The 27040-nt window shown below is 43.2% G+C and overlaps 2 protein-coding genes across 3 annotated transcripts in view; one reads left to right on the top strand and one right to left on the bottom strand.

The window, feature by feature from the left end:
• CHERP (calcium homeostasis endoplasmic reticulum protein) overlaps window positions 1-27040 on the top strand; it is a 31864-nt gene that overhangs the window by 3065 nt on the left and 1759 nt on the right. Inside the window, exons 3-16 of one of the 2 annotated variants that reach the window (XM_020969433.1) lie at window positions 1615-1811; window positions 2495-2632; window positions 3550-3701; window positions 7736-7847; window positions 7969-8058; window positions 8847-9129; window positions 11776-11957; window positions 15513-15909; window positions 18022-18260; window positions 23975-24108; window positions 25122-25208; window positions 25842-25985; window positions 26108-26224; window positions 26527-26621. In XM_020969433.1, the coding sequence (XP_020825092.1) occupies window positions 1615-1811; window positions 2495-2632; window positions 3550-3701; window positions 7736-7847; window positions 7969-8058; window positions 8847-9129; window positions 11776-11957; window positions 15513-15909; window positions 18022-18260; window positions 23975-24108; window positions 25122-25208; window positions 25842-25985; window positions 26108-26224; window positions 26527-26621 (2367 nt within the window). Of the gene's footprint in view, window positions 1-1614; window positions 1812-2494; window positions 2633-3549; window positions 3702-7735; window positions 7848-7968; window positions 8059-8846; window positions 9130-11775; window positions 11958-15479; window positions 15910-18021; window positions 18261-23974; window positions 24109-25121; window positions 25209-25841; window positions 25986-26107; window positions 26225-26526; window positions 26622-27040 lie in introns of both variants that reach the window. The other variant, XM_020969432.1, reaches the window with a different exon arrangement.
• Window positions 25598-27040, bottom strand: part of CUNH19orf44 (chromosome unknown C19orf44 homolog) — a 30418-nt gene continuing 28975 nt past the window's right edge. Inside the window, 1 exon segment of the mRNA XM_020969434.2 lies at window positions 25598-26299. The gene's annotated coding sequence lies outside the window, so the exon portion shown is untranslated.

Below are 27040 nucleotides of genomic sequence, written 5' to 3'. Positions count from 1 at the left end.
AGGGATGGCCCTAGATGCAGTGGGAGATGTTGGCTCTTTTAAACTGATATTTTTCCCAGGTCTCAGTTTATCTGAAGTAACATCCTTTCAGTGATTAGAAGATAGGTAAGAATTGAGGCAAAAGATGGCTTAATTTGTCTTCTCAAAAGAATCAGTCTAGAGGGGGAGACCCTCTGAGTTTTTGGCCAGAATAGAAACAACTGCTATTTACATTCACTCTGAGCCATCATAACCCAAACGATGACCAAGTGAGGCTTGGGCTGGGGCCTAGTATTGGCCAGAGGGATTCGAGTTTAAAGGCATGGTCAGGTAGCTCCAATGGGCTTTATCAAACCTGGTTTTTTCAGAGCTGTATTTCAAGAAATCATAAATGAAACCACACGAGACAAAAGGGTTAATTGTCCCAGTTTAAAAAATAAACAATGATAGAATAAGTAGGGAAGAGAGAAAAAAACCCCTAAACCCCAAGATGTCTCACAGAGTATAAAGAATCAAAATTTATATTCCTTTGGATAGAGCACCCACATAAAGGTATGACTCCCCTTGTGGACAGAGGAGGAAGGAAGGTTGGTTGTTAATTCAGGAAGTACTTGCCTAGGGCTTAGTGGTGCATGGTTATTATCCTGTTTTATTAATGAGGAAAAGGGGAAGGGACTTCAACACTGGAGATTTTTCCTAACCTTGTAACCTTTACACTTTGGTGGTTTCTCTGACCTGGTAGTAAATTCTACCTAAATTTGTCCAGGACCTAGAACTGAGCAACTGGAAGTGTGAGTGTAGCTTGTGAATGGAAGTCTTGGTTATCCTGGCAAAAATGTATTGTGTATGTCAGAATTGATGTCCATACAAAGCAGTTTTGACACACACAGACACATATTTTCTTTGTCTTTAAGTCAACTCTTAAGGTAGGTAAGAAAGGATTTGTAGTGCACTGCTTTGTGAGGTAGAGAGCTCCCTGTCACTAGAAATCTTTGAAGTGGTAGTTCATTGACCACTTGTCAAGACCTTCTGAGCTTGTCTCTGAGATTCTACAGTTCTAAGAAAAAGAGCTGGGCTCCAGGGCTACTTAATTGTGTGATTTTCCTTCCTTTCCTTTGCTAGACCTTAGTTTCTTCTTAGGTAAAATTAGAGGATTAAAATAGATACTCAACTCTGAATCCTATGAAACTCTCTAAGTAACTACAGAACCTTGAACAAAGCCTTTCCTCTCTGTGGGCCTCAGTTTTTCTATCTATAAAAAGAACTAGCTGGGTAAGATCACTCATAAGATTCTTTTCAGTTTTAACCCTCTTAACGTAGTCTAATTCATAGTTTCTTCCCAGCTGTGGCATTCCATTAGCATGGTTGAAGGTTGGGGTGGGAAGAGAGCTAAAGTTGACAGGAAAAGACTTGAGGTTCATTTGTAGGAAGAGAAAAATCTGAAGCAGAGAACAATTTCAGTTTTTTTTTTTAAATCTCTTTGATAGTAGAAATAACTTTGCTTTTCCACAGTCTTTGAAGGCATACCTACGGTATAGAAACAGAGTGAGTTCCAGAGCAAACATGAGGAGAATGAAAAGGTTGATTATATGATGTTAGAAACAATTTTGTTTTTTACTTTTTATGCCATTTTAGTGATTTGCAAGCAGCAGACTCCAGAGCTAGAACCTGCTGCCCAGATACAGCCCTTGCCGCAGCCGTTGCCACAGCCCTCCTTACCACCAGCTCCAACCATCAATCCCTCTCAGGGAGCCCCTTCTATGGAAGAACTCATTCAGCAGAGCCAGTGGAACCTGCAGCAGCAGGAGCAGCATCTTCTGGCCATGAGACAGGTAAAACTGCTGTTCTTTGTCAAAATATTGCTGGCTCCTCATTCTCCCCACAACTGTCCCATATCACTTCTCAGTGAGTTCCACCAGAGGTAGATGGCTCTTCCTCTTTGGCTTTTGAAAAGGCTTTGGAGATTCTCTTAATGGGGAAAATATGTGCAAATTTCATGTCTCAGGGACATTAATGGGCATGGGAACTATGAAGCTTAGTGTAGTACCAAGAGCCTTGGACAAGGAGATTAGTCCTAATTTGGCCATTTCCCAGCTATCTGACCTGAGCAAAGCACTTCCCCTTTCATGGCCTTAGTTTTCTTCTCTATAAAGTAAGGCAAGAGGAATTATTTGACTAAATGATTATTTTTCTCTGAGATTTCCCCCACATCTGGTTTACGACATCACATGGCTCCCTCTCAACTCCGAGTAATCCCATTAATGTGGATGTAAAGATTGATAAGGTGTTAATAACTTTGTTCAGCTTCTTGTGAAAGCAAGAAGCTTGAGTAAAGAAATGCATCTAACTGTATAGCCTGCAGTCTGATCTACCTCTTGGGTGTGGAATCCTTTAAATCTGGAATCCAAATCAGGTCGTCAGAATTCAGTTAGTCCAACTCTAAAGAAATCCTTGTTTCTCTGGGTTTTTGTTACATATTAAATGAAGGAAGACATCTTGGTCTGGTCTTCTTTAGGAGCAAGTTACATCTGCAATAGCCCATGCAGTGGAGCAGCAGATGCAGAAACTGCTGGAGGAAACCCAACTGGACATGAATGAATTTGATAACCTGCTGCAACCAATAATTGACACGTGCACCAAAGATGCAATCTCCGTAAGTAAGAGGCTCCTCCAGAAAGTGCGCCTGGACTGATTGATGACTATTGTCACCCTGAGACTAAGCCTTGACTCACTTGCCTTTCTTTTGGCTAGAAAGGAGTTGTTCATTCCTTCAGTAGTTTATTGGGTGCCTACTCTTGTAGGAGGCTCTGTTAGGTGACAGGTGTTCCATTGGTAGGTCATTCTGATGACAAAATGGCCATTTATTCCTTTGTCCTATTTTTGGAGAAAAAAGAAAAGTGGGGTAGACTGCTTTGGAAGTAATTCCCTGCTGTTGGAAGGATTCAAACAGACCTTGCCAGTTATGTTACAGAGGGGAATTTTTGCCTGAAGTAGGTGGATTGGCATGCATGAGTTCGGAGGCCCTTCCCAACTCTGAGACTGGGTGATTTAGTCTTATAGGAAGAGCATCAGATGTGGAGTCATAACTATTGTTTGGATATTGTTTATGCCATTTACCTTGACAAAAGCACTTCGCCCTTTGAACCTGTTCTGTCACCTGTCAGTTGGAACCTGGCAGAATGGAGAAAGTGCTGGGCTTAGAGTCAGAGACTTGGGAGGATCTCCTGCCTGTGGCATTTAGCAAGTGTATTCTGATGGGCAAATCATCTAATCTCTCTGAGGTTTCTTTATCTGTGGTCCCCCAGTCTAAACTTTATTGGTAGTCCTCCAGTAGGTTGTTGTGGGCCTCAGGTTTGATGACATCTGCTGTGCTTTGTGGACTTTGAGGTGTTCTGTGTACATCATATGTAATGTTATTGGCTTGACTTAGTTTACTGGGACAGTGTTTTATAAATTGTGGAGCACCATACAGAAGTGACTTATTTATTATCACTATTGCCATGATGATTCTTAAGTAAAATTCTAAGAACGTTTAAATATTTACTCCAGTTATTAAATTGGCATTTCCAGGCGGGAAAGAATTGGATGTTCAGTAATGCCAAGACTCCTCCACATTGTGAGCTGATGGCTGGCCACCTCCGAAATCGGATCACCGCTGATGGAGCCCATTTTGAGCTTCGATTGCATTTGATTTACCTGATCAATGATGTTTTGCATCACTGGTAAGGGCTTTCAGTAGATGTATTTTCTAGATTGTCTGCCAGGATACTTAGCTCTTCCACACAGATGTGCATTACCTACAAGGTTCTCTAGTTTTCTGTTGTGTACCATTCTCTGCCCTTTTCCTCTCAAACCCCCAAATCTAACTTTTACAAATCCTGAACATATCTTATGATGACATTACTCTTATATTTATGTGTGTATACTTACACACACACAGATACAAATATAGATATATATTATCCTTTCAAAGATATCTCCTTTTGGTGGCATAGCCTATATTCAGACTTACTTGTTATTTGGGTCTGTCTCCATCTGGCTGTAGATGATATCAAAGTAGTGAGAGTCTGATGTACCAAAAGATGCACTAAGTCTTTTATGTAGGGAGATGAGGTCAGTGGAATGATGTGTCCTTGGATCATCCTTGCAAAGAGGATGGATGAACTGTTTTAAATTGTCCCCCCTCTGGTACCCTCTTGTGGTGAATTGTGTGTATATGAATGTACTTGTCCAGCCCATTCCATAAATATTGCCTTTAATAGAGTCCTAAAATGTGTCACCTTTTTTTCACCATTACAATTCCTATTCCTGAATCAATCATTCATTCCTGAATCATGTCTGGCATCTATTTTTTTTCCCTCCTTGTTCAGTCTACTACCGCTCACTATTAGGAAAAGCTGCAGGGGGCAATTAGGCGGTGCATTGGATAGAGCACTGGCCCTGGAGTCAGGAGGACCTGTGTTCAGATTTGGCCCTTACTAGCTGTGTGACCCTGGCAAGTCACTTAACACTATTGTCTAGCCAAAAAAACCCAAACAAAACTGCAAATCACTACCACTATATGTATGGACCCCACCCTCTACCAATTCCTCCATTGCAGTTTGCATGTGGTCCCCAGCTGTTATTTATGAGTAGTCTTTATGCCCTGGAATCCCTTTCCCACTCCTTAACATCATTCTAGCCTGTCATCTTTTGGGATCCTGATTGAGTCTTTCAGTATGTTACCTATCCATCCCTCCCAGCTACTTGGATCTGGAAAAGGATAAGAGAACCCTTTACTGCTATACAATATTTCTTATCTAGTTATTCAGTTAAAATTTCATAGTTTTATCATTACTTTTGTTTTCATGTCATAATTGTTTCCCCATAGCAGCTCTTACCACTGAATCCTTTCTTGCAACAAAAAATAAAAGGAGAAAAAAGTAAGCAAGGCAACTGACAAAGCAACTGTGTTTCACAGTAGAGATCAAATTTTACATCCATAGTGCCAGCATCTCCTCAGAAGAGGAGATGTGTTTCGTTATTGGTTCTCCAGGGTGACTTTTCAGTGCTGTCATGTATGTTACTGAAATCATCGTTTAAATTCTTTTGATTATACTTTCTTCACTGTACATCACTTCTTACTAGTTCTCATTCTGAATTCTTCATAATTTTAATGGGTGTATAATGATGTGCAAGTCACACAGTAATTAAAATGTATTAACAATAAATCTTTTTAAAACTTAATATAAAAGACATCCTTTTGCTGTAGTCACCTGTTTTACGCAGTTTGAATTGGGGTTCACAAGATTTTGACACATTCTTCATTATGAAACCATATTTTTTATCACAGTGGATATTAAGTATATCTTTGACACATAGTCCATTTTTCCTAGTCATGTTTTTACTCCATAATATCCCACTGTGGTGTAAATCAGGCAAGTTCTCAGGCCATTAAAGCATGTTTATCTCTATTTCTTTGATAAGTTGTTTTTTTTTTTACCTTTGTGATGTGGCATTATGCAAAGACGTATTGCAGGATTCCATCTCCCTTTGGGAATTTCTGTAATTCCAGAACAATTCTACTTCTTAGTATGTGAATATATTTACCAGAGTTCATCTTTCTCTCATTGGGAATAAGACTTCCAGGCCCATTAGAAATAAAAGATTCCTCAGTTTTTTTTGGGGGGTGGGAAATGGGGAGGGTGATTTAGTCTGAAGGTGCCCTGGTTGTGCAGGATCACCTAGATTCTGACAATTTCAATACAGTCTTGAATGAAAAAGCAGATTTCAGCAGTAAAAATTGCCTCTTTCCAATCTTCAGTACTCCATTCTTGGCATTGTTTTGCCCATGACAAGTGTATTTTCTTCTTGACAGTGGTCAGCAGCTGTTTTTTCCCTCCAGTCGTCTATTCTTTCAACTTTAGCACGCCTGTGCTGGAGTGTAGAGGAGTCAGTGGCCAGGCCTGTCTGAAGGTCTTGCCTTCTGAGGTGGAATTTTAGACTCTTTTGTAATGACAGTTTGAGTTGGTTGTGTTTTATCTTTCTGACCCTGCTTTGCTTTGTTCTTCAGTGTCACAGAGTCTATTTTGGTGCCATCTTGTGTGATCCTTGAAGCACTTGGCTTTCTTCTCTACTTCACACCCTCCCTTACCCCCCAACGAGGGCTCCTGCAGTAGCTCCCCAAACTGTACCCTTTAGGTACTAGAGCGTTTACACATTTCCTTGAAATAACAGCTATTCTCTAAAACTCCAGAATTTAAACCATAAGAAAAGAGAGCTGGTAAACATGTGGTTATTGCACCCTATCCATACTTGCCTAACAGTGAGCTAACTGAAACAAGCTCAATTATGGAGTCATCTAGTCACTGTCAGACATCCTAAATTGACGTGGGGTCATTAGGAGCACACATCTGGATGGACACACACACACACACACACAGAATGAAGCCCTGTAAAAAATGACTGCTTGGCCCAAATAATATGTGTGCCTTACTGCTGCTGTTTGCTCAGCCAGTTCTTCATTCAGCAGACACCCATTTTTTTCTAGTTCTTTGCTATCCTAGAATGTTGTAAACATTAATACATACAACTTTTCTTTCTCTCGTTGACCTCCTGGGAAAATGCCTGGAGTGTGGTTGCTGGGTTAGAGAGTTTGAACATTTTAGTGATTTTATTCATGTAATTCCAAATTGATTCCCAGACTAGTTGGACCAATTTATAGCTCCACCAACAGTATATTAGTGGGCCTGCCCTCTGCTTCTTCAACTTTGATTATTTCCATTTTTAAAAATCATTTTCTCCCCTTTGACAGGTATGAGGTAGAAATGTAGAATTGTTTCAAGTTTCATTTCTCCTTTTTTTTTTTTTTTTTGGTGAGGCAGTTGGGGTTAAGTGACTTGCCCAGGGTCACACAGCCTAGTGAGTGTTACGTGTCTGAGGTCACATTTGAACTCAGGTCCTCCTGACTCCAGGGCCGGTACTCTATCCACTATAACACCTAGCTGTCCCCATTTCTCTTAATTATTTGGAGCAGTCTCAATACAAATACTGATTTTGCTTTACTTATGAAAACTTCTTATCCCTGTTATCTTTTGGGGTATGGCTCTTGTCCTCGTATATTTATAAAAGTTTCTTATAAATCTTGGATTCCAGAATCTTATCAGAATATTTAATACAAGATTTTTTTCCCTCTCAGTTTCTCCTCATGTTCAAAGCTGTTTTGATTTTGTTTGTCTGACAGCTTTTTAATTTTGCATAATCAGAAGTCTGTTTTGTCTTTTATGATATCCCCTGTCTCTTTTTTTAAGAAGCATTTTCACCATAGCCATGAGTGTGAAAGGAACCTTCTTCTGTTGTCTCACTTTTTTTCCTATTTTGGTCATGTACCCTTTTGGAGCATGTCGTACATGTGGGGTAAGATGCTGATCTAACCCAGTTGCTACCAAACAGACTTCCTATTTTCTCAGGACTTTCCTTTTTTTTTTTTTAAATTCCTTTTTTCAAGTTTTATTGATTCCTTTTGTGTTTATACCAGTTTCTGAATACCTGAATTTTTCTATATCAAAGAAAGGAAGTTAAGAGGAGGTGTGGCCTGACTCTGAGTAGCCTATTGTATGCATGTGTATCGGGCCCCTGTAAGGACCAGGGAAATGGAAGGCCTCACCTCTTCTCCAGGGGCACAGTTCCTTTCCTCCATTTCCCTAGACAGTGCCACATCTCCAGCAGTCACATTAAGGCCTGAGCTTAACACAGGAAACTTCTGTTCCCTTTTTAGCCAGCGGAAGCAGGCGAGGGATTTATTGGCTGCCCTGCAGAAAGTAGTGGTTCCCATTTACTGTACCAGCTTTTTAGCTGTGGAAGAGGATAAACAGCAGAAAATCGCCCGGGTGAGTAACTGCCTGCCTTTCTTTTCTTCCTTGACTTTGATTGAGAGAGCCTGGAAGTATTTTAAAGTAGCACAAAGGATTTCCATGCCTGATTCTTCCTTCCTGCTTTCCTTCTACCCAGCTCCTCCAGTTGTGGGAGAAGAATGGTTACTTTGATGAGTCAATTATCCAGCAGTTGCAAAGCCCAGCCCTCGGGCTGGGACAGTACCAGGTTAGTGGGAACAACCTTCCACTTGCTTTTTTTATAGCATGGTTAGGTACTGCCATCTCCAGCATTCTGTTGAGTTAGAATTGTTATCCATTTGTGAATCAGATCAGAAAACTTCACACACACATGCTCTCTTCTCTCTCTCTCTCTCTCTCTCTCTCTCTCTCTCTCTCTCTCTCTCACACACACACACACACACACACACACACACACACACACTCACTTCTGCACTAGCATTGATTCCTGGTCAGTGGCAGGATTCAAGTACTGTTGGCATGTCACCTGCTTTATAAAAAGCTCATTTGCTTCTGGAGTGTCTCTTATTTATGGGGAAGTCTACCTGTATGGAACAAACTACTAGAGAGTTTTTAGAACTGGAAGGAACCTGAGGTCAGAGAATATATACGTGGAATCTTTTCAGGATAAATGGTGCTTACTAACGAACAGAGACTAAGTGGGCCACCCTCACTTGGGCGCTCTGTGGAGTACATGGGAGGTGGTAACAGACCGTCAGGGTCATTTCACAACAGCCAGTGTATTGGCTTGTTTTGCTCGGCTCTTATTTTGGGGAGGGTGCGTTTTGGCAGACTTAGCATCTGATTAAGTGATAAAAGTAAAAGTCTTCTGTTAGGGAAAAGGAGTCACTGGGAAATTTACAGTCTGTAAAAAAGGAAATGGTGCCCATGAGACATGTCAGAAGTGAAGAACAGTCCTGAGAGGCCTGTTGTGTGGACACCTGGGTATAAAATGTCTTTTGGCTCAGCTTTGATTTGTGGTTCTCACTGGTTTAGGCAACGCTGATCATTGAATATGCTGCTGTGGTACAGCCAGTTCAGATGGCCTTCCAGCAACAGATACAGACCCTGAAGACTCAGCACGAGGAGTTTGTTAACAGCTTGGCACAGCAGCAGCAGCAACAGCAGCAGCAGCAGCAGCAGCAGCAACAGCAGCAGCCACCCCCACAACAGATACAGATCCCACCTATGGAAAGCGAAGTGAAATCAACCCCTCCCCCGCCAGCCCCACCTCCAGCACCTACGCCTGCGCCCTCTGCCCCTCCAACCACCCAGCCAGGTTGGCACACAGCCCTTTTGGCTGAGCCTCTTTGTCTCTAGAAGTAAGGGTCAGGCACGTGTTCTCGATGTTACCCCAAGACAGCCTCCACATTACCTTGTTTCCAGAGACAGGCTCTGATTTCTGAAAGTGAAGTAAAGCAGTTGTCCTGCTTTGTAATTCTTGAAGTGATTGCTTGAGGTGGGGGAGTAAACTGTGAAAGAGAGAATGGCGTTGAGAACGTTGTTATCCCGAGTTTTGGAACTGAAGAAACAGGAGGGTGCAGAGTGGAGAAGCTGTTTGCCCAAAGTCACAGGGACAGTAGCAGAAGCAGTGCTTGAATTCTGGCCTTTGGGTACCGTGCCCAGTTGTCTTCCCTGTAACAAGTGCCCTGCAGATCTGTGCTTTGTACCAAAGCTTAAGGGAGGTAGGAGTGATGGAGGCCGATTTTAATCCATTAAGAATTGTTTTGTAGACATTTAAAAATTATTAGTTACAAGGTCTTATTTTACAGTTTGAGGAGACTGTTGTGATGTGGTCAGACAGTATTAGAACTGTTAGTAAACATGCTTTTTGTACAGCAGATGACTTGACTTCTTTGTGTTTCATTATTGTTATCTATAAAATGAGGTAAGAGGATCTGGAAGGGATCTTAGAGGCCATAAAGGCCAACTCCCTCATTTTAGAGAAGATGAAACTTCTTTACAGAAGATGAAAAAAGTTACTTGCCCGTGATCACATAGTAAGTGTCTGAGGCAAGATTTGAACTTGGCTCTTCCTCACTTAAAGTACCGCTCTCTAAGTCATTCCTCCTTAATGTCAGTTAGCAAACATTTGTTTAGTGCTTACTATGTGCCAGGCACTGTGCTAAGCTCTAAGGATACAAAGAAAAGGCAAAAAGATAGTTCCAGCCCTCCAAGGAGCTCATAGTCTAATGGAGGGAGGTAACATGTGGACAACTGTGCAGAAACAAGCTGCGGACTGGATAAATTGAAGGGAAGGGACAGAGAGAAGGCGCTGGCATTGAAGGTGATGGAGAAGCGCTTCGTGTAGTAGGTGTTAGGGACTTGGAGAAAGCCAGAAGAGCCAAAAGGCAGAGTTGGGGGCCAAACCTTGAAAATGTTTGGAGCCCAGGGATGGAGTGTCTGGGGTGAGAAACAGCAGGAAGGCCAGTGTCGCTGGAACAAAGATCACATGTAAGGCATGAGAAGCCTGGAAAGCGTAGGGAGCAAGTTATGAAGGGCTTTGAATAGCAAATAAAGGGGTTTCTTTTTGATCCTGGAGGTGGTAGGGAGCCACTGGACTTTCTGGAGGGAGGTACATGGTGAGGCCTGCACTTTGGCAGCTGAGTGAGAGACAGACTACACTGGGCTCAAGGCAGACCAAGGCGCCAGAAGGCTTTTTCAGTAGCACGGGTTTGAGGTGATGAAGGCCTACCCTGGCTTGGTGGTGGTATGAGTAAAGAGGAGAGAGAGATGTTGGGAAGGTAGAAATGATCGGTCTTGGCAACAGATTGAATCTGTGGAGTGATGGTGAGGCGTCGTGGCTGACACCAGGCTTCTGAGCCTGGATGACTGGAATGATGGTGGCATCCTAGACGGTGACAGGGACGTTCAGAAAAGACAAGGTGGGGGGGGGAGAATTTTCTGAGTTCTGTTTCGATGTGTTGGGTCTGAGATGTCTATGGGATATCCATTTCAGAATATCTCGTAGGCAGGTGGTGAATAATAGAGCTGAAAGTGACTTCATTTGACTGAGAAACTGAGGCTGTGTTAAGTGACTTGCCCAAGGTCACACAGCTTCCAAGCATCCAAGACAGGATTCAAACCCAGATTGTCCCAGGCTCCAAATCCAGCACTCACACTTGAATAGAACCTTCTAGCTCCAGATCTATCATCGTTTGACTAGGTCATCTCAGATTTCTCATCTAGCTTTAATTTTCACAGCTATTAAATGTGATCATAATACCTCAGAAGGCTTGTTTTGGGACTTAACTGGGAGACTGTGTGCAAAGTGATTGGCAGATCTGCCAGTGACCATTGTCATCATTGTTGTGATAGAAGACTGTATTTAGTTGGTATTAAAAGAAACCTCCTCTGTGGGCCGGAGCAGTTGTGTACAAACTGTAGTTTGAGTTGGCCACTCCCAGGCCCACTCAGAATGGCTTTATTGCATCAATTCCATGCACTAGAAAGGGCATCAGTCTTTTTCTTTATAGAAAGCTGGAGTCTATCTCCATCTGACATGCCCCCCCCTTGTTGTTTACTTCTGCCTGCTGGGGCCAGAGAGAGCAAATCTCCTGCATTCTCCACATGATGCCCCTTCAGATACGAAATGATAGCTATTTCAGGTTGTAAAAATGGAGAGGAAGGGATGGCTACAGAATCAGGTGACTTTGTTACTGTTTGGGAGGTGGAATACTTGGGTATTACAAAAATTGTGTTTCTCTGCTGTCTCTGGGACTGTTTTGTGGTTTTATTCAGCATAATTTCTATAAGAATTATACAGAAAGGAGAGAACTGTTCCAAAAGGATCTTGCATTAGGTTTTCAGGCATGACCTCTGGTCACAGGTTTGGGTCCTGATGCCTTTACCTGTAGTCACCATTTCTGCTTTGTTTCCAGACACATGGCAGCCTTGTGTAACTGGTTTCTTGTTTCTCCTGTAGATGACAACAAACCTCCCATCCCAATGCCAGGTTCTTCTGAATATGACGCTGCAGGGGGGGGCGTACAAGACCCTGCTTCGGCCCCCGGTCCCCGGGGACCTGGGCCCCATGAGCCCATTCCTCCAAATAAACCTCCTTGGTTTGACCAGCCTCATCCAGTTGCTCCGTGGGGCCAACAACAGGTAATCTATTCGGGAAGGAGAGGTATAAGTGGCGCCTTGTTGCTTCATTAAAATCTTTTCCTGGGTATTAGAGCATTTGGGGAAAATCATGAACATCACAGGAAATGACACAATTATAAAATATGTTGGCTCTGATCCACATTCACAGCAAACCACGACCTAGGTGCTCTCCAAAGAGGAGTCATTTCTGAGGAGCCACCCATTGATCATGCCCTTCTCTAGGCCTCAGTTTCCTCATCTGTAAAATGATCTCTAAGAGCCTTCCAAGCTCTGACATTGTTCATAGAATGAAGTAGAAATTTATGGAACACCTACTCTGTTCAGGATATTTTGCTAAGTGCTGGGAGATGTTCTCTTACAATGCAGTCCTTGTTTACATAGAGCTTACAGCCTAATAGAAGGATGCGATGTGTGCACAGGTCATCATCATACAAAATAAAACACAAAGCCTATTGGGATGTGAGTACAGGTTAACAGCAGATTGTCATTTGAGTTAGACATTAGAATCTGGAGTGGAATTCATTAGGTAAAGAAGAGATGGGAGTCTGGTCCAATGAAAGGCAGCATTGTACAGTGGAGGAAACATTGGGTTTTGAGTCAGAGCCTTTTAGGCTCAGATCCTGGCTTTGGCAATTACTACCTGTGTGACCTGAGGCAAGGTATTGAACCTTTCTAAGTCTTCGATTCTTCACTTGTAGATGCAAAAATTTGGACTAGATGACCTCTTAAGTTCTAGATCTTTGACTCATGATTACTGGTTCTGCCTTGGTAGGTTGCAGTGTAAGATAAGGCTAGAGACAAACTTGGTTTTAGAGGGTCTTGAATGCCAGACCAAAAAAAAAAATTGAGCTTTAGAGAGTCACTGAAAATTTCTGAAGAGAAGTACAATAAGATAAGATTTGAGCATAAGGAAGGTTGTTGTGGCAGGAGTGTGAAGGCTGGATCGGGCAGAGCAGAGAGTAGATGGGAAGACCTGTTAGGCTGCTGCAGTGGTCCAGACAGGCAGCAGTCTGAGGGTCTAGACTGGCTAGTGGGAGGAACAGAGAGAATTAAATGGGAGGAAATAAGGATTTCAGTATGAGAAGTAAGGAGAACGATGTAATCTGTGACTGCAGAATGGTGCCATCAGGAGAGGAAAGTCAGGTTAGGTTTGAGTTGTGAGATTAAAGTAGACCTGTCCTGTAGACACATGGAATATTGGCTCTGGGGTACAGAAGAAAGGTCTGGCCTGGGGGTACACGTTAGAATCCTCTGCATAGAGGTGATGGCTGAAGCCAGGAGAGCAGAGGAGATGTCTGTGGGAAAGTATGGAGAGGAAAGGGCCAAGCACAGAACTTGGAGGAACCCTCATTTTGGGCTTGGGGGAGATTGTGAAAAAACCAGCAAAAGAAACAAAGAAAATAGGAAGCTGGAGAGGATCAGGACAGTATGGTGCTTCTAAAACCAAGAGAGGAGAGAACATGCAAGACGTGGAAGAGGTTCATGGAAGAGGTTCACAGGGCAGGGGGTGTGCAGATGCCGAGGATGGAGGAAGAGCCACCTGAAGGAGAGCCAGTGACACGCACACTGGTGAGCTTTTGGGAGAGAGTCAGCGGTGGGATTGGGAAGCTAAATGACAGCCAGTCAAGATAATCAGTAATAAAATGACAGCGTCGCGTAGAGGCAACAAAGAAGTTGCCAGTAAACAAGAGGAGAGAGATGGGGAGAAGAGAGATTAGGAACAAGAGTTAGCAGAGGACATTTGGGACTGAATTTGCCTAAGTGTTTTGTGGACAGTTGTGAATGAGCAGCAGTGAGGGAGACAGACATTGAAGATCATGAGAAAAAAAATGGATGACTATTGGAATAAGGTCCTAACAGACAGGAGGGAAAAAGATGAAGGGTGCAGGTAAGCAGATTCGCTGTGGCACAAGAGTAAGGAGATCCCTTGCGGCATTGTGGAATTTGGAGTCAGAGGAATGGGATTCAGATTCTGGCTCTGACACAGACTACGTGTCCTTGGAGAGGCCTCTTAACCTCTCTGAGCCTCAGTTTTCCCATATGTAGAATGAAGGGTTTGACCTAGAAGATCTCTCAGGTCCCATTCCAGCTATGTATCTGTGAGTGGAGAGTAGAAGGTGATGGCAGAAGTTTGGAATTAATGTATGGTGCCCTCAGTCTTTTCTGTGAAACAGGAGACTGTCAACTCGGGTTAGAGATAGTCTTAGAAATTTGAGAAGACGAAAAGGTTTGGAATACTTACTGTTAGGAACAAGATTGGGATTCTAAATGCAAAGGGGAAGATGTGTGAAACAACAGGGTCTAGCCAAGATTACGTATCACTTCTGACATCCTGTGTTCTAAGGGTCCTCCCAGCTCTGACCTTCTGTGTTCTAAGGCCCTTCCAGCTCTGACATCTCTGTTCTAAGGGCTCTCCAGCTTTGAATTTCTGTGTTCTAAGGGCCCTTTCGATTCTGATGTTCTGGTTTTTTTTTTATGTGGGTAATTGGGGTTAAGTGATTTGCCCAGAGTCACATAGCTAGTGAGTGTTATGTGTCTGAGTCTAGACTGGAACTCAGGTCCTCCTGACTCCGAGGCTGGTGCTCTGTCCACTAGCTGCCCCCATTCTCTGTTTTTTTGAGAAATATTTTAAACATTCATTTTATCTTGAGTTCCAATTTTTTTTCCTCCCTTCAGCCTTTCCCCCCATCCATTACCCATTATACACATGAAGTTATGCAAAATATATTTCCATATTAGCCATGTTGCCCCTGCCCTCCCCCTAAAAGGGCAAGAAAAATACAGAACATTCTGTGGTGTCTGATTTACCATTCTGGTGTTTAGTCGTGTCTGACTCTTCATGACCCCATTTGGGGTTTTCTTGGCAAAGATACTGGAGGGGTTTGCCGTTTCCTTCTCCAGCTTATTTTACAGATGAGGAAACTGAGGCAAACAGTGTGAAGTGACTTGCCTGGGGTCCCACAGCTATAAGTGTCTGAGTTATAGTTGAATCCAGGTCTTCCTGACTCCCAGGCCCAGCACTTTGTGCACTATGGTGCCACCTAGCTGCCCCATTACCATTCTGTTGCTTGAGCTTTAATACTCCAAGAATCTGTGATTTTGTGATTCCCCTGATAAATATCACAGACTTCTCTTTGGCTTAGTTAGATATTCTTTGTGAGTTGCTCTAGCTGATAACTTCATTGCTGTGTGGCCAGTGTGGTGATGAGCCTCACCTAACTTAGCTAGGTTGGGTCTTAGTGGCAGACAGAAAGGTTATCACTGGATTTGTATGTGCAGCTCGGTATTTGCATTCCAGCTCTGTAGGACCAGCCGCCTCCACACTGTGCTGAGGCATCAGAATTGGGGCCAGCTGAGCCCTGGGTGTTCCAACTTAGTAAGCCTATCAAAAATGTAAATGGGCTGAGTGGTGTTAAGAGTGTTGATAACCCCAAAACCTGTGTGTGAAAACATATGTGTGCCTTTGTCCTCCCATAACTGGCTTAAATGTAGATTATTTTATTACATTCTTTATTTTTGTAGCCTCCTGACCAGCCTCCTTACCCTCACCACCAGGGACCCCCTCACTGTCCTCCATGGAATAACAACCATGAAGGAATGTGGAATGAACAGAGAGATCCAGGGTGGAACAGTCAGCGAGACCCTCCATGGAACAACCAACCAGACCCCAACTGGAATAATCAGTTTGATGCCCCTTGGAATAACCAGCATGAGCAGCCCCCCTGGGGTGGCGGTCAGAGGGAACCACCCTTTCGCATGCAGCGACCACCCCACTTCCGGGGACCATTCCCTCCCCATCAGCAGCATCCACAATTCAACCAGCCTCCTCACCCCCACAACTTCAACCGCTTCCCACCACGATTCATGCAGGAAGATTTTCCCCCTCGACATCCGTTTGAGAGACCCCCGTACCCTCATCGTTTTGACTACCCTCAAGGAGATTTTCCTGCTGGTGAGTGACTTATCGATAATTCTCCAAAAATTTCACTTGGAGATGATGGAGAAAGCAGATCTAGTATTCTCAAAGTAGGGAAATTTTCACTAGATTTTTTTCCCTTGTAAATTTCCTCTTCCATGTAAGACCTCCATCGGAATTCTGCTCTGATACCTGGGCTCTTGATGCCTATTCCTACAGAGTCTAAGCTTGGGAAGGGCCCAGCCCTTCAAGTGTAGACCCACTTGAAAGAATGGTAAATCTGTGGGGAGAAGGTCATGACCAGAACTGAGGCTACCTGGGCGGGATTGGTTTTGTTAGCCACATCAACTCAAGATCATCTGTTTAAGGTGTGTAGTGGTTAGATCAGGGGTGGGGTACCTGCAGCCTCAAGGCCACATGTGGCCCTCCTGGTCCTCAAGTGCAGCCCTTAGACTGAATCCAAACTTCACAGAACAAATCCCCTTAATAAAAGGATTTGTTCTGTAAAACTTGGACTCGGTCAAAAGGCCGCACCCAAGGACCTAGAAGGCCATATAGGGCCTTGAGGCTACAGGTTCCCTACCTCAAGGTTAGATATTTTGTCAGCAGGGGGAATACCCACCCCAGTGAAATCAGGGCCTTAAAGTATTTAAGCAAGAGCTTTCATGCTTAAATTCTCCAGTACTGCACAAGATCTGTTTGGGTATCCCTCCTTGTCCTCTCACCCATGCGCAGGTCCCTAGTATAACTGCCCCTCTGCAGATTTCATCCATATTATTTTCATAAATCCCCCATCTTGCTAATTTTATGGTCCTGCAGTTAGCTAAGTCTGTGCTAGATCCCCTTACTAGACTTTGAATTCCGTGAGTAAGAGGCAGGAAGAGGTGTTTGAAAGAGCATGGTATGTCCTGCCAGGGCACCCAGCTGCAGCTCCTGCATCCTAGCTCTGCCACTTATCACCGGAGTGACCTTAGGCAGGTCACCTTTTCTGCAAAATGAAGTGGCCAGATTAAATGCTATTTAAAAGTACCTGTCAGCTATTCAAAATAAGGGGGCCCCGGGAAGCGCTCTGGTGTTCTTCCTTAAAATGAGTCCCGGGGGGAGGGGGGTGACCATTCTTCCAACATGGCTGGGACATCACTGAGAGCAAACGAGAGAATGCCCATCAAGCATTCTGTGAATGGAGCCGCTGCCGTGGGGGCAGTGTGACCTAACAACACTTCGCCTGGACATTGTGCTTTACGGATGCTGTCCTGTTGGGTTCTCACCACAGCCCCGGGAGGTGATTGCCATTATTACCCTCGTTTTATAAGATGAAGAATGTGAGGCCAGAAGAGGGTAAGTGACTTTTCCAGGATCAAAAAGCCTGTGTCTAAGGCAAGATTTGAACTTGGGCCTCCCAACTCCATGTCTAGTATTCAGTCCATTGTCTCACCCAGCTAGCTAGCCTCAGAGCCAGAAGATCTGGGTTTAGGTCCTGCCTCCGTCCCATCCTGGCTGTGTGACCAAGCAAGTCACCCTCTCACTGATCCAGGCAGCTCTCTGAGACTGTTGTGTAGAAGGTGCCATCCAGCATAGTGGAAGGAGTTCTTTGGGGACTCTTTCTGCCAGGGGATTCACAGGTCCAGCTGTCCTGTTAGGTCATTCTAATCAAACCCAGCCCTGTTGATTCTGACCAGTGATTTCATCACAACTAGACCTGGCAAGAATGGGACAAGATTCCTCTGTAATGTCATTCAGTTCCGCACCCATTGATAGAATTGTTTCTTGGGAATTAAATGTTCCCTGTAACAATGTTCATCTAATGACCCCTTTGCATGCTAGGCATCTTAATGATTCGCCACACACACGCCCCACTCTCTGGAGGAGACAGTTTATGTTTTCTCTTTCATTCATTCAATGCGACACATACACCTCCCCCAGCCAGCCTTAGATGTGGGAAGTGAGTAGAACTGTGTGCAGCAATTGGTCTTAGAGCTGGGGGTTTAGGAAGATATCTGGAGTCCATCTGTAAATGATGATGGTACCTTTTTATCAGGTTCATTAGTTGCTTTCTGGAGAACTTTACTATTTTGTCTGAAGAGTGTACTATTTATCATTTGGCCTATGATAGCCCATAAGTTGTTATGTTCTGTCCTTTGTGTGTAGAGATGGGACCTCCTCATCACCATCCTGGCCACCGATTGCCTCATCCTGGGATCAACGAACATCCCCCATGGGGTGGACCGCAGCACCCAGACTTTGGGCCTCCCCCTCATGGCTTCAATGGCCAGCCTCCTCACATGCGAAGGCAGGGGCCTCCTCACATGAATCATGATGATCCCAGCTTGGTCCCCAACGTCCCATACTTTGATCTACCTGCCGGACTGATGGCTCCTCTTGTGAAGGTAAAGTGGCAGAACTCAGAAATGCAATGAAATTCTCATTGCTCTGCTGTGTTTCTGGGCAGTCTTGCCAATCTCTATCTGCCCTGAGGTTTCTCTCTCTCTCTCTCTCTCTCTCTCTCTCTCTCTCTCTCTCTCTCTCTCTCTCTCTCTCTCTCTCTCTCTCTCTCTCTCTCTCTCTCTCTCTCTTTTACATATGTCTGTGTACCAGTTTCTCTTTTAACAGCTGCTTCCCAGTTTCGCTCCTGTGTACATCAGTTTCATTAATGGCTATTTTGAATTCATCCCTTACTTTTTCCATTCTAGTTTACTGGGTGAACTTTACTCAGGTATCTTTTTAAAATACGATATGAGAGACTTCTCAACCAGGAGCTGTTGCCAAAGCTGGATTGGTCTGTGAAAGTATTCTCCTTCAGTGATACTTGACTGTTCATCCATTCCTTCCAGTCACGTAATCAGTTGTTGTCTCTAAACTGCATTTACATTTATGGAAAATTCACTGCCACAAATATTTGTTAAATGCATACCTCTGAGGGGGTAGGGCCCTGTGCTTAGTTCCAGGCTAAGGGAGATAGAAAGATCAGTACAACTGTGTCAGTCACTATGAGGGTAACTTGGTGTAGGGGGAAAATATACAGTTTGGAGTTGGGAGAACCTGTGTTCAAGCTTTGGTTCTGCTTCTTATTACCTGTGTGGCCCTGGGCAAGTCATTTGACTTCTCTGTAAAGAGAGAGTGCTGGACTAAATGCGTGCTGAGGTATCTTCCAACTCTAAATCTTTTAATCTCTGACCTCTACTCTTTTGCTTATCTTGTTCCTACACCTGGAATGCCCTTCCCCCTTTCAGCTGTTCAGTGTCTTCTCATGCTGCCTTCCCCTCACCTCCCATCAGCACCATGATCCTCCTTCCATGTTTAGATAGCCTTAGCCTTTTGTTTTGCACTCGAATGCATGTGATATATTATGTACTGTTCTTCTCCTGCTAGATTGTAAGCTCCATTAGGGCAGAAACTGTCTTCTCTAAACGTGGTATCTCTACCAACAAGTAGTACAGTTCTCTGCACAACATATGCACTTAATAAATGTTTGGTGAATTTCATTTGGTTTTGGATGCCCTATTTTAGGAGGCTCATTGAAAAACTGGAGAGCATCCACCAGAATGTTGAAGGGGCTTAGAAATCATGCCTTATGAGCAGTTGCGAGAACTGGCTGAGAGGCAGCTGGTGTGGGTCTTTGGAGGGGGGTTGGCTTTTGGGGGAGGGATCAGACCCAGGAGCAGTGGGTGGAAATTATAAAAAGGCAAATTTGGCAGAGCTCACGAGACAGACGAAACCATTTGAGCAGTCTGAAAGTCACACGGTTCCTTTTGGAGATAGTGACTTCCCTGTTCTTTCAGGTCTGACACTGTTATTTAGTTCTTTAAGGGGATAGCAAAGCACTGCGCTTATAACTGCCCTGTGAGGGGGGTATTGCAAATGTTATTGTCCACATTTTACAGGTGAGGGCACTAAGGTCCAAACATGGGAAGTGAGTTGGCTAAAATTCATGCAGCTGAGGTCAGAGTCCCTTCAGATTCCCATGGTCACTGTCCTTTCCTCTACACTGCACCGTCTCTTAAAGGAAATGCATCAGGTGTAGAAGTAGTGCGGTCATTTCTGCCAGGTCTGAGAAAGGAGGGGCTGTGTCCAACCAAAGGATAAGATCAGACTTTCTGGGGCAGGTGCCAAGAAATGGGCCTCAGGTTCGTCATCTCTAAAGTGTGAGCTTTGTTGATATGCTCCCTTTCCGCTCTACCCCCGTAATTCGAGATGCATAGGAGATTAAATAACTTGAGAGGAAGGAGTACCAGCAGAGGTAATGGGAGTGACCCATGGGAACAGTATGGGAGATATGTGCAGGGAACAGGGCACTGTCCAGTTTGGTGCAACTGTAGAATACATGGTAGAGAAGGATATGAGAGAAGGCTGGAAAGGGAGTGTGCTGTGTCTGCTTCGGAAGGGTCTTCATCTCTGCTTAGTGGTCAGGCAGTGGGAAACCATTGAAAAGTGACAAGCAGAGCAGGCAAATAATCCAGTATAGAAGGATGATTCATTTGGCCCCTTAGGAAGACTCGTGAGACCAGTGAGGAGACTACTGTACTAGTTCAGGTGGGTGGTAATGAGGGCCTGAAATATGGTGATGACAAGAATCTACTAATAATAAATAGATAAAACCAGAGGGGAAGAGCTGCCTTCATTTCTATTCAGTCTCTTGTCCTTCATCACTCCCCCATTTTATTTTCAGCCTTAATATTGTCGGAAGGACCAGCCAGATAAAGGCTCTAAAAGACATTTTAATTGCAAAAAGATGAGGGAATACCTAAAATTTCAGCTCTTCCATATTACATTGAAGACCCCTGCACAGAATTGTAGGGAAGGGAGTGAGAGCCATTGATTGTTGCGCTGCCCACCAGGTCAGACTTGGCATCTGCCCCGTAGTGCCCTGCAGAGCACTCCTGCCTATCTAACAGGATACAGCTTCATGCCCACACCAGTGTTCTTCTACAGATACACTGCCCAGGCCAGCCCTGGGGAGGCATCAATGTGAGAGATTCTAGGTACTGCTGAGCCGTAAGATGAAAGGTAGTTGTGTGAGAAAGATGATGTGTTTTCAGTGGATGAAAAAGCTGTGTATATGGAGTATTGCTATCCTTTTGTATTCAAAGATGGTGTTTACTAACAGTGATTCTGGTATTGAAGCCACACAGCTAGCAGAGCACACAGTAGGTACTCAATAAAAAAATACTTGTTGGAAAAATCTGACTCTTCCTTCTCCTTTACCCTCTGTATAAATTAGTTGCCAAGTCCTTTTGATTCTCTCTCTGTACTAGCTTGTTCCTCTGCCTCTTCTGTTCTGCTCTCACTATTACCAAATTCATTTAGATGATCTTACCACCTGGACTCCTATGTGTTACTCTCTTTAGTTAGTTTTCAAGTCTTGGCTCTCTCCAGTCCAGCCTTCATAGGCTACTAGAGTAATCTGCCTACCACAGAGGCTGCTCTGGCCACATCTCTCCCTTACTCTAAAATGTTGGTTGTTTCCCATTGCCTTTAAGACAAAATGCCAGCTTCGTAGTCTGGCATTTAAGGCCCTTAACTGTCTTTTCAGCTTTATCTCCTGTTGTTCCCCTTCACAAACTACATTCCAGCATTTCCTGCCTCTATACACGTGTGCGTGTTAGCCCCTTTCCCCAGTGCCGCCCACAGAAATCCTCTTCTGTCTTCAGTACTCATCTTGGCTTACCACCATATTCAAGAATCCTTTCCTCAAAAGGGAGAGGAACCAACAAAGAGAAATGCTGGGGGTTGATTTTTCTGATTCTAACCAACAAACAAACTGGTGCTTGGATAACAGTATGGGTTGTACCAGGGATTTGGAGGCAAGCATATTTCAGAGGATTCCGAAAAAGAATAGTTAGGATCCTGTGGACCAAAATTACCCAAGGGAAGTTGACATAGGAGACATGGGAAACCCAGGAACAAAGTCTGAAGACGCAAAGAGAAACATTCTGATGTGGAGGAAAAAGGAACCATCCAGAGACACTAACATGGGTACACAGGGAACTTGCTAACCAGTGTAATGAGATTTTTCAAAAATGTGTAGAAGATGAAAGCAAGCATGGAGAACAGGGTGACCTCAGAAGTGAGTGACAGTCTCAAGGTTCAAGGAGTGCTAAAGCTCCGAGTGAACTGAGGCTGGCAGGAAAAACCAAGGGTAACAAATGAGGCTTTTAAAACATCACTGAGACAGAACTTTCACGTAGGGTAGTGAAAACAAAGCAGAGTTTGTTTTCTGCTTGTTTTCTCTGCTAAGGAGAGAATCTTTGGATGAGAAATGACAGAATAAACATAGCCAGGAAGGAGCTAATATCCAAGCTAAGTAAAGAGATAGTAAGAGAGCACCTAGTCTCCCAGAATGAGTTCAGCTTCCCTGGCCCAGATGAACTACATCCTATGAGCCAGTGTCCCAGATTTTGGAGATAGTGGGGAGAATTGGGGACATACTACAGGGCTGAAAAAGGGCAAATAGCCCTTTTTTTTAAAAGGGTGGGGCGGGGGGGGGGACAGAAAGGAATCATGTGGCTACAGGCCAGTTAGTTTGACTTCAATTTCTGGCAAAATTCTAGAACTTGTTATTAAAGGCGTTGTTAGTGGATAACTACAAAAGGAAGTAGGGATTACATAGAGCCATCTAGAACAGGGTCTAGTAGGCAAAACTCATTTTCTTTTTTGATTGGGGTACTCTACTGACATACCTAGGGAATATTGCAGAAAATTCTTACCTAGATCTTGGTAAAACATTTGACAAAGTATCATGCTGTTCCTGTTGAAAAGATGGGAAAACATGGGCTAGTGACAAGGTGGGTCATTAATGGTGTGCTTGGAAGATCTCCAAGAGAGTGCCCCAGGCATCTGTGCTAGGCCTCACGCTGTTTAACATTTTTTTCTGTGACTTGGATAAAAGCACTGATAGCATGCTTATCAGATTTGCAAAGCTGAGAGGAAATAGCTAGTACACTGGATGGGACCGGATCCCAAAGTTACTGACAGGTTAAACCTGAACTTTAAAAAAAATGAAATTGAGTAACACCTTTTAATTGGATTTTTCAAAATCACTTTCATAAATATGAAGTCGAAAGAGGCGTTGCTATGCATCTGGTGGTCCAGAACAGGAGTGGGGAACCGGTGCCCTGGAGGCCATATATGGCCTTCTAGATCCTTGGGTGCAGCCTTTTGACTAAGTCCAAGTTTCACAGAACAAATCCTTTTATTAAGGGGATTTGTTCTGTGAAGTTTAGATTCAGTCAGAGGGCCACATGTGGCCTTCAGGGCATAGGTTCCCCGCCCTTGGTCTGGAATAATCTCATGGTTTTCATGAAGTACCAGTTCAGAATGCGTGAACAAACTGGGCAAAGAAATGAGAGCTGAATTCTGGCTGGTCAGACCCTTTTCTTGTTTTTAGGTCTGAGGACCACATTTTATTTAGAAAGGACATTTGAAAGCTGCACAGTGTTCCTGGGAGTGCAGCCACCATGATGAAAGCCCTCAGATTTATCCCACATGAGGATCACATGGAACTTGATCTGGAGGGCAGGAGAGGGTCATCATTTAGTCTAGAGAAGACTTGGGGATGGGAGGGGACAATGATAACTGTCAACTATTTGAAGGGCTTTCATGGGGAAGATTAACTATGTTCTGCTCGGCCTCAGAGGGTAGAACCAAGAGTAATAAAGTAGGAAAGAAGTAAAATTTAGGCTTTCTGTAAAGGGAAAACTTTCTACCAAGCAGAGTCGTGGTAAAATGGAAAGGATCCCAGGCAAAAGGGGGATGACTCCTCTTCAGGTCTTGACTGGCCTAGCTGGTCTCTGAGGTCTCTTCCAGCCGATAGCCCTCGATCTCGCGTTCCTCTTTCCCGTCCCCTTTGCAGGCCCTGTCTCTTGTTCTACTTTGTCCTCTCATACACACTTACCGTGTTCTAACTTACATGTTATTTGTATGCATGTCTTAGTCTCCTGTTAGGCTGTAAGCCCCATGAGGGTAGGACTGTCTTGTTTCACCTCTGCATCCTTAGAGTGTAGCACAGTGCCCTGCACAAGGGAATGCTTAATAAATGTTTATTTGAATTGACTTGGTAAGTGAATGGTGTGGTGTATCAAATGTATGTTTTTATCTCCTGCAGCTAGAAGATCACGAGTATAAGCCTTTGGATCCAAAAGACATACGTCTTCCACCCCCCATGCCTCCCAGCGAGAGGCTCTTGGCAGCAGTGGAGGCATTTTATAGTCCTCCATCCCATGATAGACCTAGAAACAGGTAAGGGTGGGTATGGTGTAGTCACTGTGGCCCAGGCAGAGGAGAGTGTGGAGATTCTAGTGTTAGCACTACCACCAACCATCCATCTGACCTTGGGGAAGTCAGTTTATTTCTATAGCTTGGTTTAGTCCTCTGGAAATAATAGTGATAATAACGTAGGGTATTATGGATATAATAGTGATAATAACATAGGGTAATAATAGTGATAATAACGTAGCCTCATAGGGTTGTCAAGGAATCAGAGTAGAATTAAGATACTTTTACAAAAGAGAGAGGTTTAATTCAGCCAGCTCTGAGCCCCAGGTATAAAAGCATTTAACCCTTCACACTATCCCCTAAACCTGTCAAACTAAGCTGAAATTCCAGTGGTTCTCTCTAGTCTTCATTCATCTATTCACTTAATGGGTTTTTCATTTTTTCCCAGTCTTTCTGCTTTATCCTACCTTGTAATTGCATTTACTGTCCACTATGCTTCAAAATCCCATTGTCCATTGAAGGATTATCTTCATGTCCTACCTTCCACAGAAAACCTTTCTTGATTAAAGAGAAAAATTATTCCTTTCTGAATCTCTCTTGCTTTTCTGATCCATCCTGAGCATTTAACATATTTTGCTTGAGTTTGGTTTCATCCTTGTATCCAAAGAATTCATATATTGTCACTTCATAGTTGATTGAATGGGATTTAATTTGTTGAATTACAATGAGAGAAAAGATGAATAATAGTGCTTTGAATGGTAAAAATTAGAAGTTATTTGATACTGCAATCACTTGCTAAGAGAGTATTTGAAACAAAGAGTGTCTAGTTCCCCAACAAACTACAATATGGTAGAAGTTTCTGTGTTCAAGATTTTCTTTGGGGCTGCTAGGAATGATAATATGGCATGGCCTAGGGTGTTGGGGACTTCTGATCCAGATTTTTTGTGCCCATTCCTCACGTTTTAAAAAAATATATATGGCATCTGAAGAAGAGATGCTTGGAATTAGTTGTTCAGGAAAACATACATGTCTTACAGTGAAGGCTGGGAACAGAATGGGCTGTATGAGTTCTTCAGAGCAAAAATGAGAGCCAGGAGGAGAAAAGGGCAGGAAAAGAGAAACAGGTGAGAACTTAACACAAATTTTTTCTTTTAAATTTCTGATGCCTTGAATTGTATGTTCAGACAAATGGTACTCCTTGAGTCCAGTGACACATTTAAATAATGAGACCGAGGTCAGTACCATTTTTCTCTTGTAGTGGGCTTGCTGATACAATAGAATATGCCTTATTTTCTTGTTGAAGCTACCTTTTAACAGTAGATCACGCTGAATTATGACTACTTGTGTTGATATTTAGAAGGAAAGTCAACATTTGCATTTTCTGCAGATTCCTAAAATCAGGAAGTAGTGTTGCTTCTAGATGCTGAAGCTACACCTTCCATATATTATCTTTGGGAAATTGATTTACTAATAGAATCTAAAGTTAATACTACATCAGGAAGAAAGAAGCAAGTTGGGTTTAGAAACAGGGTATTTATTTTAGAATCACTAGGGCCTCTACTCAGATTTATTTATTCAAGTTCATCAACAAGACTGAATGACAATGTCTCCTTTTTTTCCCATTCAGATGTGAGATGTCACTAGTTTTCTGGTGATGTTTAATTTAGGGCAAGTTTAAACATATATTTTATTGGTGTGGCTGCATAGATATATTAGAGCTGTCAGAATATTTTGCTCACTAAAAATTCTCTTTGCAGTGGACCTTCCAGATCCCGTAGCAGGTCTAAAAGTAGAGGTCGTTCTTCTTCACGATCCAATTCAAGATCTTCCAAATCATCTGGTTCATACTCAAGGTCACGCTCTCGCTCCTGTTCTCGATCCTATTCACGCTCTCGGTCCAGGTAGGTCACAACTGGGCCTTTCTTTGTGAAGTAGAGCCCCTTCGTGATTTGCAACGCTGGATGTTCATGTACAGTTTTTCTGGAGGACAGTATAACTGAATTTAGACACTCTTGTGATACAGGAGCAGAAGCCGGTCCCGTTCTTCACGCAGCAGATCACGGTCAAGGTCCAGGTCCAGGTCGAAGTCTTACTCCCCAGGAAGGAGGCGCCGATCCCGATCTCGGAGTCCTACTCCCCCGTAAGATTCCTCTTCCCTTCTGAATGACGTGCTGGCAGACTGTCTCTGTGTAGATCATAATCTTCTGGTGCTTTTCTGTGAATATTTTAAAAGTTCTAATTAGAAACCCCATATGTTCAGCGTGGCATAGTCCATGCATAAGAATCTGATCAAGGACCATTATTATTATTAGTCCAAATTATAGGCCATTTCCTTCCTTACCATTTTACTAAGTATGCCAGAGTTTTCCTAGTTTACTGTTGTGGGTTTTTGAAATTGTGCTCCGTTTTTTAGTTCACCAACAAAACCTGTCTTCATTTTAGTTCCTCAGCTGGTTTGGGCTCTAATTCAGCACCACCTGTACCTGATTCAAGGCTTGGAGAAGAAAATAAAGGACACCAGATGTTGGTGAAAATGGGTAAGATTTTTCTTATGAATAGTTACTTCATATCTTAAGAAAAAGCCATCTGCACAATGTAGGTCGTAGTACTAGTTAGTCATTAGAAGAGCCAGGATCTAGTGTTGTTTTCCATTATGTCATACTTACTCTTAAACTATAAAATGCTATATTAACATAAACTATTATTATATAAAACTCTTTGTTTCTAAAGTTGGCAGCATTTCCTCAGGCATTTCTGAAGATGTCAGGTGCTAAAAAAAAAATTAGGCTCATTAAAATCATTTCTGGAAAGTTATAAATTTAATACTGATTTTTAGTTTTCTACTAGACAACTGGTTTGTACCTTCCAGAGAGTTCTTAATATTCTTGTTAGAGGTTATGTTAAGATGCGTTATTTCACAAATTAAAATTCACTTGTAGATTGATAAATGTCCCAT

This window comes from Phascolarctos cinereus, unplaced genomic scaffold (genome assembly GCF_003287225.1).
Source record: "Phascolarctos cinereus isolate Bilbo 61053 unplaced genomic scaffold, phaCin_HiC Scaffold_4;HRSCAF=312, whole genome shotgun sequence".
In the NCBI taxonomy this organism is placed as follows: domain Eukaryota; kingdom Metazoa; phylum Chordata; class Mammalia; order Diprotodontia; family Phascolarctidae; genus Phascolarctos; species Phascolarctos cinereus.
The sequence above is the reverse complement of the archived record's forward strand: the minus strand, read 5'-3'. Positions and strand labels throughout refer to the sequence as shown.